This window comes from Ambystoma mexicanum, chromosome 6q (genome assembly GCF_040938575.1).
Source record: "Ambystoma mexicanum isolate Mex_15411 chromosome 6q, UKY_AmexF1_1, whole genome shotgun sequence".
Taxonomy (NCBI): Eukaryota; Metazoa; Chordata; class Amphibia; order Caudata; family Ambystomatidae; genus Ambystoma; species Ambystoma mexicanum.
In genome coordinates, this window is record NC_090937.1 from 395,484,054 (window position 1) to 395,498,983 (window position 14,930).

At 43.2% G+C, this 14,930-nt stretch overlaps 1 protein-coding gene across 2 annotated transcripts in view; it reads right to left on the minus strand.

Moving 5' to 3' along the window:
• Positions 1-14,930, minus strand: part of CFI (complement factor I) — a 325,763-nt gene that overhangs the window by 151,037 nt on the left and 159,796 nt on the right. For both annotated transcript variants that reach the window (XM_069630882.1, XM_069630881.1), the window contains one exon: positions 6,971-7,143. In XM_069630882.1, the coding sequence (XP_069486983.1) occupies positions 6,971-7,143 (173 nt within the window). The remainder of the gene's footprint in view (positions 1-6,970; positions 7,144-14,930) is intronic.

Sequence of the window (14,930 nt, forward strand, 5' to 3'; positions counted from 1 at the left end):
ATGCCCCCGGTGCAAGGTGCTTATTGCTATTAGTACCCCGGCCTGTGAGACAAGGATACTAAAAGCTCTGGCGTTTCGCAAATGAAAAAAAAAAACGACAAAAACTGGCCACCAAGGAAGGGGAAACAAAGTCTGTTATCCCTTTCCATGGTGGCCATTGTAAACAGTAATAAAAAAAGTAAACAAACAAAATGGCCACCATGGAAAGGGAGAAGGGACTACATGTAGTCCCTTCTTGCTTTCCATTGCCGGCGTGTCGCAGATCGGGAGCAGATGCGCTGGGGGGCAGAAGTGTTCCCAGCGTGTCCTCTCCTGAAAAGGTCCACCCGCAGGAACTGGATCCAACAGAGATTGCTGTGTCCTGGCCACCTGGATGATAGATCCCCGGGGACTAGGCAGGGACACACCTTCAGGTTTTTCACAACAGGCATTTGTGCACAATGGAATTTGCCTTGTGCTGTACTCTTTGCTCTACTGGGAGCCATTGTAGCTTCCGGCGAGCCTCGGATACATGAGCTTTCTTCCCAAGCCCACATACCACGCACACCTCTCCATACTGCACAGTTTGCAGTTTTTTCATGTTTACCTGTGAGGGGCACACTAGCAAACTGTTGCAGTAGTCAAACTTTGCATTCACAGTGGCAGATTACACTACAGGCCTATTCTGTTCCGACAGGTAGGGTCTTATCTTCCATAGCAATTTATTCATGTAAGAACATGACGTTTTTAGATGTGCTACATGTTTATTAGATGAGAGTTTTCAGTCTAGGTAAACTCTCAATGTTTTGACACGCTGTGCAACAGGAATAATGTTACTTGCAATTGGAAACTCACTGTATTTAGGATCCATTTTCTTTAGACTTGCACCAATCCCAATAATCAGAAGCCCAGTTTTCTTGTAATTTAGGGCTAACGAGTTCTGTGCCATCCATGTCTGAAATGCTGAGAAGATTTGGTTGACTCTTATCACATTTGTGGAGTAAACCCCCGAGAGTTCAATAAGAATCTGTGTGTCGTCCGCATAGTTGGCAAACTGCACACCCACACTGTCTAGTAGGTCGCATAGGGATCTGATATATATGTTGAACAGGAGGGGGGAGAGATATTATCCCTGTGGTATGCCGCAGGTAAGAAGTATAGGTGAGGATTGCTTGTCATTTTTGGTGACTCTTGCTTGTCTTGGACCGAGGAAGTATTTGAAACTTTTGTCGCCAGTGTCTGAGCATTTCCCTATTGTGATCAGCCGATTCACCAGCATCCCATGACCCACCAGGTCAAATACAGCCAATAGGTTGTGAAGGAGGAGTAGTACAATTTGACCATTTTCAATGATTTTGACAATATTTGACTTTAAGTCCAGCAGCGCTGTTTCCATCCAATGCTTAGAGCGAAACCCAGATTGGTCAGGATGAAGGAGTTTGCGATGTTCAACATATTCACAATATTGAAGACAGGCGGTTTTGTCAGGGATCTTCAGCAAAAATGGTACATTGGTTATGGGTCGAAGATTGGAAGCTACAGTTGGATCCAAGTTATCCTTTTTTAGGAGAGGGGAAATCCATGCTTCCAGCAGGCATTTAGGAACCTGTGCTTCAGAGAAAGACATGTTAGTCAGTCTGGTGGCACATACACCTTTACAGATAATCCATGTATGGTGGTATGGTGACTGCTAACAGCCCACAATTGTACAGACACTGCAATTTGGTATCACATTAGTGTCTGCTCTGTGAGAAGGGTCCAGCTATGACACGACTGAAGTGGTTTATTGTCCGGTATGACTGTCTCCACTACAGCCATGTGGAACAATCGCCAGGATGCTTCCTCTTTGATTCTTCTGCAAGAAGGGTAATACCTTCTACTAGGGCATGGCAGCACTTTGCAGGAAACCTCCTAGGAACTGGTGCCTCAAAGACAGCACTGACACAACAAATCCACTCTCACACCAGGGCGCTAACCACTTAAGTCCTTTTGAAGGCAGCAAGAATTGTAAGAGTGTGTAGTTAAAGTAGCCAGAAAGGAGAGGTGGGACATGAGAAGGGTCCAACCACTGTGGTTTCTTTTAGGGCTCCCTTTCTTTTCCTGTACCCTCCAGTTCCTGCGGACAAGGTACACTGGGGGTGGTGTGATGCCATCAGGCAAAATGCACTTGTTACAACAACAGGGATCAGACCACTTACAGTACGCTTGCTTTGGACCAATGTCCTGTTCCATTTTGCCTTTATAAGCCTTTATAAGTAGAGAGGCAATCCCCCTCCCTTTGAGTCATATTTGACTCGTACAAAGACAAGAATGATTCCTGGTTCTCTTTTGGAGGTACTGGCTAGTTCAAAGTCTACTGCCACAGAAGTGAAGACACATGGCATCAAAGGCAGAGAGTACTCTGTCCCCTAAACTGCCCATGGGAGCATTGGGGGTGACTGCTGTTGGACCAAGGCCCAACTGATCCATGCACTGGAACCTGGACCCTGTTCACTGGAGAAGGCAGATCCCTTTAAGGGCCAGCAAAGCTCTCTGGAGTGGAAGTGAAGAAAAGAAGGACACGCCTTATTTTGGAGCCACTGGATTGAGATTCCCAGCAACCTTGAAGTCCAAAAACAGCTTGGAATCCTGTTTCCAGTCATCAAGACATCTACAAAGCAGATGGACCGTGCTTGGTGCCTGGGAGCTGCCACAAATCCCGCAGTGCTGCATATGGCACTTAACAAACCTTTGAACTGCTTGCTGCATTTCGAACCATCCAGAAGCCGGCACAACCCATTGCTGCAAACCGTCTTGAGCAACCCGACCACAGACTCGATCTTCTTGGGAGCAACAGATTGAAGTCCCGATTTGACCTGCTGGAAGCCATTGTTCGTCACCCAGAAGAAGCTATCGTCTTGCCTATGCCACAACACCTGTCTGAGCCCTTGGAAGACATCATCTCGTCATCTCAAGTGCTGACTCAACCCTTTGGAAGCCGGCACCATTGACTTGACAAGTACCGCCAGTGGGATTGCATTTACTTGAAACCTATCAACATCTACTCAACTGCAGCTAAATCACCAGGAAGCCCAGCTTACTATTGTCGAGCATTAAAAGGCAAGGATATAGGTATACACTTTTTGGGGCCACAGTTATTTTTTAAATAAGAAATATCCTTGATATATTGACATTGTTGCCAAGTCTCTTGCCTGGACACCTCTGCTGATTCACCAAGTGCCCTTTCACAAGAAATTCTACATTCTCTGTGTGTCTTTTACTTGCAAAGGTATGTAGTGTGTTTAGTTAGTTTGTTGCAGTGTTTGTTTTATTTAACTCCCTATAATTGTTATAGAACCTTGATTGGACATTATTATTTTGGAACAATTGCACTAAAGCTGTTTGGATTGCTGCAGTTGTCAGCTCGATACCAAAAGAGGCAAAGGAGGTATACCTGTTGGCATCTGCCTATTTGACCTTTGTGATTGGGATCACTGTTGGGCTATTAGTAGTGTAGAGCTGAATAGGCAGTGTAACCACTACTCATCCCTGTACTCCTGTAGAACAGCAGTCACCTAGTCCCACTCACAGTGCCATTTTAGTGAATAGCTGACCCAAATCAAGATAACTTCCCAAAAAGTAGATGTTCACTCTGCAAACCTCAGCGGTCACCAGGTGCGAGGCTGCCCATCATGTGTGTGATATTTCATAAAATGAGGGTGCTGTTTGGCTCACTGAAATAAGTTGCAATCAACGTAATGCATTTAGATTAGAAAAGTAGACCACGACAAACCAAAGGGCATGTGCTCTTGCCCTCTACAATCTACTCTTCAGAAATGAGTTCTGACACCAGACCTTGGTTGTAATAAGGTAGCATGGTCAGCAGACACCAGTAAAAATCTATCGAGAATGATTTTTGGTGTGATGTCAAGAACCTTGTGCACTCTACCATCTCCTCCCTTCCTTCTCTAAATAAGTGGAGGTGAGATGAAAGGTGGGGAGGTGGGAAGGTGGGAAGGGGAGGAGTGGGTTTTGGGAGGTCTGGGATGTCATTTGGGGGATGCCAGGGGTCGCACCTGTGACCTCGGAGCCCTCCCTTGCTACACCTGTAGTCTCCCTGGCTACTCCTATTTTAATTGAAGCTCCTGGGCTGGTGCCAGCTCCATTTGGCTCTCTGTTTCTGGAGTGGAAGGCTTTCTTGTTCAGGCCTCTTAAAAAAACAAGGGCTTCCACAAGTGTAGCACTTTGAGCAGCGACACTAAATATGAAAGAATAGGAATAACAAATAATTTGTCTTTCTGGAACTCTATACAATAATTGCTAGACTCATTAAAGGTTAATTTCAGGCACACTTCAGGGGGTGAGTCGCTGATTTAGTCTGTTCTTAAACACCTCAAATTCACAATGCAGACAAAAACGTCCAAAAAATCATTTAGAGTAGAATAAGCTTCCATTTTGGACTATATATTTTGCTTTTCGCAAGTTGCAGTTATAGCATGTTGTTTTTTCTGCCGTTGTCCCTGTTACGATCATCACAAGACATTCCATCTCGGTGTCCTCGGTCACTTGACAAAATCCATGTGTACAGTGTAGAAATGCTTGACCATAACACATAAAGTGGCCCTTGATTTCAATGTGCCACAATTAATGCTTTGTTGTAATGTGTCTATCTTTCCTATCTGCATGGCATGCTGTTCAGGATGTAGATCCACGCAGGCTTGACATGTGGCCAACTTTCCACCAGACTTGCAGATGAACTGTCCTGCTCAGTTACCATGTTAATGGTATCACCTACAGAGTGTAGCTTTCTGACTTTGAGAACATTCAGACATTTAATTGCTCATTTACTATAGCCGTTAAGATAGCTATAACCTGTAAGAACTCAGTGGGTTGAGCGCTCGCTGCTGCGATGTGTGTGTGATCTGCAGGTTGCAGGTTTGAATCCCGGCAAGGCCAACTCAGCCTTTCATCCATCTGAGGTTAATAAATTATTACTAACACAGGTTGGGTGATTTTGTATGTATATTTGTCCTATATAAAGTGCTTAAGCATAAGGGCTATATAATAACACATCATTATCATTTGGGCATAGAGGTGTGCCTGCACTCACAGTAATTTGGTAATATGGGCCTATACACAATGATATTAACGGTACATATGGTGATCCATTCTTGTATGAAATGTATATCACATTGCAGAGATATCGTAACCATATTTTTCGTAGTGTACTTAGTAACAATGCTATGTGATACCACTTCATGTTTTGTCAAGGGGTGAAAGTTGTGTTCCATCACTTCCTGTGATCGAACTTTGGGGTGGGCTCGAATGACAAAGCTTCCTGTGATGTCATCAGAGGTCAAGAGTTGTGTGATGTCACTTCCGCTACCCCTGGCATGTTGGTGAAATGAGGTCCCTGTGTGAGATAGAGAGTATGGTGGCAGGAGGAGAGGCAGACAGCTAGCACGCTGGTTGTTTTCCCTTCATTTTAAGACTTATTAAATTAAGACCTTCTTGCAATGCAAGTCAACCCAAACCGAATCCTCAAAAGGAAGAAGAAAGTGTCACATATTCCATTTTGTAACGATCGCGTTCTCAGCAGCAAAGCTGCAGTGCACTGGGCAGCTGCCATCCCCGCCTCCTCTCCTGAGGGCTCCTGAGGGTTCCTGCAGCACCTTATTCACATTTAAGACGTCTGCAATATGACCGCTTTCCACATTCCTTTATTTTTCATGCCTAACATAGCAATTGTACGTCTGTTCTGTGGTTTGATCTCGGATATTATGCATGTTCATGAAAGAAAAACATAAAACATGTTTTGTTTTATCAACTGCCGTTTGTAACATTCATGCCTGCTGCATCTCGTAGATGGGAGCTGATGGTGGCAGCAATAGCCTTCTAATACAAGGCCGCGGTATTTATCCCATAAAAATGCTGATGCTTTATTGGTATGTGATTTTGACCTTATTACTGTTCAATTTTTGTGAGTAGCTTCATTTCACTTCTAGTAAAACTAGCCTCATGTTTTTGTATTACTCATCTAAAAACTCACGTGATCATATAGGAAGGAAAATAGAGAAAACCGGACCGCTCCTTGCAATGGGAAATCATACCACAATACACTCCACCTCTTAAAGTCACACCCTCCGCCCGTAACGTTTGTGAAGGAGGGGCGTTTGGGAGAAGGTGAGTTGTAAAATGGGCAGCTATAGGATCTGATGCTAAACGATTTTTCTACAAAGGGACTTTTTGCACCTGCCACGTCTCCCCCACGTCCCCTGGCAACAGTGCCAAATGTATAGCTTGTACAGGCAATTTGGCTCTCACTGGCCTTTGACCCACACCTACAGCCTAATATTACCCTCGCCCTAGAACAGAGGACTGCTCTTTTACTCTCCAGATTATTTGGACTACAACTCCCATCAACCCTAGCCACACAGTCAATGTTGAGCGTCTACCCCCACTGATGTCCCATGGCAACAGGGCCAAATGTGTTGCTTGCAGAGGCAATTTGGATTTTCCTTGCCGTTGGCCCACAAATGCTGCCTAATATTGCCTTGCCCTAGAACAGGGATCTGCAACATTTCGCTCTCCATATTTTTTGCACTACAACTCCCATCAGCCCTAGCCAGCATAGTCAATGTTCAGCTATTTGCTGTCTCAGTGGCTTAAAATGAGGAATGTCCATCCTACAGAGAGACAAATGTAAATTATTGCTCTGAGTAAAACAAGTTTCGCCAGATCACTGACATTATTTGTTGTCATTATTTGAAGTGTTGTTGTACACCAAGTACCAGTAAAGCACTTTGAAGCACGCAGTGGAATACAGAACGATAGGGGAACACACTCTTAGCTAATCAAATTGATCATGCACATTTCTAAAATGCAGTGAACTAAGAACACTACGTCCTACAGAATAAATAGTGCGTGCCCGACTTTGTAGGACCTATGGAGATTGTGTTCCTTTTGGAGCCACAAATCCCTAATTACAGCGACAATAGAAAAGACCACCAACCTTTGGGAGCCGTGAAGCACTCCACCTCAGCAGTCTTCTGAAGCTTCGTCATCCCGTCAGTGATCGCGCATTCTGCAAGACTTGTCTCGTGACCCCGGCATTTTACGTTAAGGCAGGCCTGGCTGGATTCAGATGCTGTGGAGTTATCTTTGGACACCACCTGAAGAGCTCCTCTATTAATGCAAGAAAAGACACCAAATTATAAAGAGGGAACAAGTGCAGCCGCAGAGCATTTAAATCACCTTAGAAGAAAGCAGTTCACAGTTGCTCAAGAAGAACAAGGCCAGGCATTATACCAATGAGGTCCCAAAAGCCTTTTCATCGCAGTATACTGAGCCGACCCACATTCCAGGGTGTCCGTTCACTGTTTTGCCAAGTCAAGTACCGTTTTTTGTCACGCCACTACATTTAGGAACAATAATGAACATTACTTTTAACATGGGCAAACTATGGGAGGGCTCTTCCCCCCTCTAATGCCAATACCTGTTTCATGCATTCTCTACAGTTATATAAGCTTGGGGTTCCCCACAATCTAATGCAGTGGGACAATGATCTCAATCCCAGCTCGTCCTCCAATGCTCTACAATTTGCATTCAATGTGTAACAACGCATTTGGGGTACTTCATCGTAAAAGGAGCAATTTAAAAATAAACAATTTTCCACTGAAGCAAGAATTCTGACATACTTAGCCCCCCAAATTACTGCTCCTTACATGGACGATGATTTTGCCTTTTGTGGATACAATTTGAGAGCAGGACTGAGGGCCCGCCTCTGTGGCTGCGGTCAAATTTGGCTATTGCCCCTTAATTCCTTTCAAGAGTCACACAGGCCTTGTCAAGTTGGGATGACCAAGATCCGCAATTTGTGAAGAAGAGGGCCAGAAATGTATCATTTCCTATTCTTGGCGGGTCCAGACTAGTTAAAAACAGATCTTCAATCCACTCATTAATATAAATGTTAAACAACAGGGGTGGAAGAACGCACCCGTGTCGTACCCCCCTTCTAACATAGAAAGGATCTGTCACCTCGCCTGCTGTGCCCCACCGTACCACAGCCTGTATTACCACCGTAATACAATATCTGGATAAGTCGTAAAGGATGAGGTGGGGCATTCCTATTGACAAGAATCTGCCACAGCAAGTTTCTCGAAACTCCATTGAACGCTGTGCGCAGATCTGCAAAAACTGCGTAAATCCTTATTTTGCATAAAACTGTATAGTTTTGCAGGATCAAGTGGAGTCAAAAACCTTTATCTATATCCTGCTTGAAAGTTGTTTTGAATCATGCTCAAATGAATCCAGTCTTGCAACCGCTTTAGGACAACTTTAGCAAAAAGCCTCCGAGAAGAGACCAGGAGAGAAATTGGGCAATAATTTACCAGACTATCTCTAACCCCTTTTTGTTGATATTTGCACGATTTTGCCATTCTGCCATGACCTGGGTACCATGCCAACCTCAACTATTGCATGGAAAAGTTGCATAAGAATTGGTTCGCTCTTGTACAGATCAACAGGAATTATAACTGCCCCAGAGGCCTTCCTTTTTTTCTGGGATCCAAAGGGCAATTCGACTTCTGGTGAAGCAAAAATGTGTCACCCCAGTTTATTCCATTACCAGAACATTTTATGGGATTTTTCCATCTTCATTAGATTGTGCTGCGTTCCCATATAGTCCCTCAAAATGCACCCGCTGTCACTCTGGAGGGATACTACACTGCAGAATAAACCTCTCCGATCCTAGTCTGTAACAAGTTTCACAAACCCAACTCAATCACCTTTCTTGGAAGCACATAAGAGTTGTTCCCAATGCTCTCTTTCAAATTCTTTCATTTTCTTTTTGATGGTGGTCCTGTAATTTACCAAATTCTTTTTAGACAGTCTGCTTTTCGTAAAATACAATGTCGCCTTTTTAAGGGCTTGCTTTTTAACTAAGCACTTTTCATAGGCAAAAAGGTGTGCCACAGATTTTACAAGGGATTCAAATTCGGATAGCAGAACTCTACCTTGACATTCTTCACCACAAATGACTTCTATTGTACTTAATGCAGTTTGAAATACTTCTGGGATTCTATAACAGTCTTCGAATTTAGGCCATTTAATAGAGCAGCGGGCATACCTCCCTCCTCCCAATTTAGTTACCCCAGCTCTGTGCATTGTATCTACCTGTTGTATACTGTTCCCCTTAAATTAGAAAGTTAACGACAAATGCTTTGTTATATATCTTCCCCTCAACTATTGTAATACATGAAATTGGTGAAATCATTACAAACATTGTTGCCTTATAAGGTCATTGGTATCTGTTTATTCAACATGTATCTTTTAGATTTATGATTAACAAATTGTAAGTAATAAACATGTTATGATGCCACGCCCATGTATGGCCATAAACATTCTGGGTTGCTATAACAGTTGCTGTTCTGGTACACACTGTATGCATACATTTAATGTACATTTTGCTGATCAGTGAGTGGCCCACTTGCAGATTCAGTGCAGGTTCAGTGATTTTAGCAGGGGAGAGAATGCAGAGGCAAAGAGGAAGGTTTTGAGGTGCTTCCGGAACTGGAGATGGTTCTCCTCAAGTTTCAGGGAGGCAGGAAGGCTGTTCCAGAGGGAGGCCCCTGCTGCGGAGAGAGATCTACCCCCAGCTCGTTGCTTGGAGAAGCGGCTGACCCTGAGGTAGTTGGAGGTGGATGAGCGAAGAGCTTGAGAAGGAAGATATTTAGGAAGAGAGAGTTGAAGGTATTTTGGCCCAAGGCCCCAGACGGCCTTGTGGACAATGCAGAGGGTTTTGAACTTAATCCTCGCAGCCACTGGGAGCCAGTGTAGCGATTTCAGTCCTGGAGAGATACGGTCCCTGGGCTTGAGGCCAAGGACAAGTCTCGCAGTCCTGTTCTGGATGAGTTGCAAAGGGCGGAGAGTAGAGGCAGGAAGATTTAGATAGAGGCTGTTATGGTAGTCCAGCTTCGAGAGAACCAGGGCTCTGGAGACAGTGAGCTTCTGGGGGAAGGAGAGGAAAGGAAGGATACCTCTGAGGAGGTGTAGCTGGTAGTGTGACTTCTTAGAGACGTCAGATATGTGAGGAGAGAAAGAGAGTGTGGAGTCAAAGATGACACCGAGGTTTTTTGCCTTGCAGCTGGAGAGATAACATGCATTTATTTGTGGTGAGATGACATGGATTCATTTGTGGTGAGATAACATGCATTCATTTGAGAGGATATATGATTGTCATGCATGTGATCAATAAGGATTTGTCCTGATTAATTAAATGTGTGTGTACCCTACATTGATTGATCTGTACATCATAGTAATACATTGATTGAGCTGTATTGATTAAGACTATTTTTTGTTTAAAACAGTAACAATTTTAATTCTATTCTCTGAGAACTCTTATTGTTTATGGCCATAGGCAAGAGAAAGCATCTGTGGTTGGCACTGCGGCCTACAGAGGAGGTCCCTTCCACAAAAAGAAAGAACAGGTATTGCAGAGCAGTTCCAGAGATGGCCCTATGGAAAGATACGTTGGAGAAGAAAATCACATAATCAACAGTATCAAAGGGGACAGAGAACAGAAGATCTAGCAAGCATGGCTCTCCTATGTCTGCTATAATTAAGTGCCATGCAAACTACCTGGTTTGTTGCCATCGGTATACTGCACATGGCAGAATCAAGATGGATAATTCAGAAACAGGCATTGGTTGTGAATGTATTTTTCTAGCTTGCTTGGACCTGCTTGTCCAGGATATGGGATATTGGGATATGTGTAATTCTAAAGTTCTACCACGTTTTTTTGTGGTAGGGCTGATTTTGTTTCAATGCAGTGTTGTAGCCAGAACGTTCTGACCGGGTGGGCTTCCACAGTATACACATGGGCCTAGAGCATGGGTCCGCGTAACTGAAGATGTATGCAGTTCATTGGGGCGTTTTACTAAGCATGCTCAGGTGGACCAGGCCAATCTTTGAACTAATAAATGTTATAGCATACTTTTAAGTAAATAGCTCAAATACATCAACTGCACCCTTCCATTGACTAAAAACACAAAGTGGAATGCCCAAAAGAATTGCTTTGTTTTACTAATGTACTTCCAAGACACACACCAATGGGTGCTGTGGAGTAAGGGCATCTGTGTGTAGTCATTGTTTGACGGGGGCATGCAACTTCTTGTTGTACATGATGTGACAAAAGATTCAAACTCCTACAAAAAAGCTAATTGTTTTTGCATGTTTAATAATATTATGGAAATAAACTAACCAGTCTGCAAAAAAAGTTTATTGTATGATTCAATTTGTTGCTAGTAAAGAATAGTATGCTAGCAGGAGTGTGGGGGCTTGTAAGACCCACACTTTCTAGGAGGAATTGTCACAGCCAAATGAGTAAACCTCACTGCTGCAAAGTGAGTAGATTTACAACGCATGCAATACATGTTAATATTGTCCAACTAAATGCTATTCATTTTATCAACAGTATGAGATGAGAGATGGCCCTGGCAGAAATCAAACATACGATTGTCTTCCTTTCTGCCACAGGCAGGCAAAATAAATGCTGAATAGGAACATTGTAAAGCCTGTAAGGCAGAAGAAACACTATCCACTCTTCTCACTTGGCATCACATCGTCATGCAACTTCTAGTCCTAAACATATATTGAAATTGGGTTCCCAAATCATGTTCTATCGGTCCTGGCTTTTACAGTGCATGCTATTTTGCATTCTTTTACGTATTATACATGTATGACTACATGTGCTAGAATGCAAGATGATCTGAGCCTAAAAGTCTGGACTGGTTTATTTCTTCCAACCTGACAAGACACACCTTGAGATCTCTGCATATTACTGTTTTGTTGTACTATTCAGATGTGCACAACAGAGAGACGCCTGTGTGACACGTGCCTGCTTGTAGATCTTGTCTGACACCCGCAAATAGCCATTTACTATGCACAAGGTGCAACACATTTATAAACCACAAATAAAGGTAATAAAAGGCCTTTCAACACATGGCCAATTAAATACTCCTGCCCAGGTCCAAGCAGAGAATACTTAGTCATTAAGGAGCTTTATTTGCATTTGTTTTTTTTTTAGCAGCAGGATCTTTTGGCAGAGGTTTCTATTGCTTTTCCTTCATATCATGTTGCAGGCTGGGCCCTGGAGAAATAAGAGTGGGCATTGTCCCTCAGGCCACAGTCTGTATGGCACCGTGACAAAAAGACACTGTGTTATAAAGGGATGGAATGTGAGCTTCTAATGACAGAGTTTCGATAATAGGGTTCCATTTCTGTTTGCTGACAAACATTTTAGTGAAGTAATTTCCGACGCCGAAATTTACTTTGAAAAATCTCGCCATTTTACAAACAAATTTGCTCCCCAAACCAGTTTCCCTATACTATTTCCACTCTCCCAACCCCCTATGTATTTCCGCTGAGCTTTTTTCAAAGTAATTTCGGCGTCGGAAATTACTACGAAAAAATGTTTGTCAGCAAATGAACGCAATACTGATGATGAGGTCAGGATAAATTGATCAATGTAGGAACTGATTTTGAGTGATGGTAGGATGCTGGTGCTGTCAACCAGGATTGTGTGCTTGAAGGTGCGCTCTGTGGGCACATCACATGAAGGTATGATGACATTTGTATCAGATGTGCTCAGTAGCAGATATTGCGGCTCTGATACTGTTAATACCAGTGACAAAGTACTGGTTCAAGGCTGCATATGGGCTTGAGAGATGCACTGTTTTGAATGGTGCATGCTTCATTTAGCTTGGCTAGGTCTTTAGGAGGAGGGGACTAATTAATGTCCTCTATTCCTTTTGTTTTCATTGTGTTCCTGTGTGTAGGAGACAGTTTTTACTTTGATTTTGGTAGAGGCAGAGCATGGAGGCCATTCAACAGTCAAAGGGAATTGTTGAGAAGGTGCACAATCTTATTAGTAAAAAAAAGAGTGTGGGAGGACAGCAGTATGCTGTTAGCTGAGGATGTGTGTGGAGAAGACCTTTGAATGATTTGTACTGATTAGCATGGGTTAATCTTAGGATGGATGCAGTCATTTGGGCGATGAATAGTGAAGGGAAGGGCGTGTTGGCCAATCGCATCTAGCGGGGGGGGGGGGATGCGTTCATACAGGACAGTGTGGAAGCAGAGAATATGAAAATGTCGAGTGGATTCCATGTCTTATGTGTGGGCAAGGTGGCAACTGATGTGAGATTTAATGAGTAGAAGAGCTCCACAGCTGTCTTTCATGGACAGATTGTTTGTATTACTTCCGAGATTAAAGGCAATGAGTTGGGTTTGTGGCACTGGAGGTAAATTCACCAAATTTGGAGAGAGGTTTTTTATTATAATTAATTGGCCTGTACATGAGCTGTGTGATGGAGGGGTCTGCAACTTCTGGCTCTCCAGATGTTCTGGACTACAACTCCCGTGATCCCCCACACCATTGATTACGCTGGTTCGGATTGATTGGAGTTGCATTTTAAAACATCTGGAGAGCCAAAGGTTGCACATGTCTATGGCAGGGTACGGGCAGAGGTGAATAGGCTTTCAAATGATGAGATCCTGCGTTGTTGAATGGGTGTAAAGTAATAGGCTGGGAAGCTTTACAGATAATGGCAATACTTCCTTCCGATTTTTGGAAAGTGGCGTATCAGGTACAGAATAGCTATCTGGGATGAGCTTTTTAACATTGGTGTGGAGGTTTGGGTGAGCAGGAGTTCTGTGATGAATAATATATCAACATTGTTGTTGGTGATGAGGTCTGGTTTCCCTGCTGCATGTCTATGCAGAAGGAATGTCGATTGGTGTACGGGAGATTTTGGTACTACGACTGAAGAGGTAGCAAGTGGTTGCATCAGTGGGCGAAGTGGGTGGAAGTGGTGCTCTTCCACTTTTTTTTAATTAAGTTTTACCATTCCTATGCTTTTATTTTAAAAAGAAACCCAGAATGGTTTAGTTTTAAAATAAAAGTGTAAGAGGAAGGTGAAAGAAACTTGGACTTCTTTGCACTGCACTGAACCTTCCCTTAAGCAGCAGGTGCGTATGTTTGGGGGTTTGTATTGCGCATCAGATGGGTCATTGCGATGGGGATTGTCTGGATAGGGAGCAGGCGAGCTGGCAACATAGTTCCACTACTTCATTTCGCACACTTCGACCACTGGGTAGCATGTCACACACTTGATATATAGAGTGTGCTTTTTTTTTTTTAATTAATGGGAAATTATATAATTAAGCCTGGGCGAACGTATGTCTGGCCAATCTCACTAGTCAAACAGAATCCCAAATCTGGGATTCGAAGTACTCCCGAAATCACAAGGGATTCGTCAGCAGCTAAATAAACACTTGAACTCGCCTCAGAATTTGGGGGGTGCGTCTGACTTCAATAGACCAATCAGAACCTCTGAATCTGAGTTGAAAAATGAGTTCTTCTGGAATCAGTTTAATGGACCAAACTTCACTTGATCCTTTTGTTGGCCTGCATGTTTGCATTTGTGATCCACAGCTTGAAGATAGGAAGCTCTAAGCTTGGAATGGGTTGTTATATCATGGGTGGAAGAAAGCACACAAGGTGTATTTGATATTGTGGAGACTTACGAAAAGCCACTAGATCCAATTTTGATATTAAGTTGGCTGAATAAAGAAAAATCCAGAAATGTAACACTTGAAGAGGATATGAGGTAATAGTTAGAACACGAGAAAGTGTATTAGGTCTGCTCGAACATACTTTGCTAGTTCTGCAAAATTGATGAATCCAAACAAATAATGTTTCCAACTCTCTCTTAACAGGGAGAAACAAAAAATGATCATGTTTGCCACTCTGGTGTAGCAGGGAGAGCCCAAAACATTGTCATGTTTGTGTCTCTTGTTTAACAGGAAGAACCCAACAAAAATATGTTGCGTTTGTCTGTCTTGTTTACTGGTAACAGCCACGGGTGGACTGGGAAGCAAAGAGGCCCCGGAAATAATTTTCAGTGTCCCCA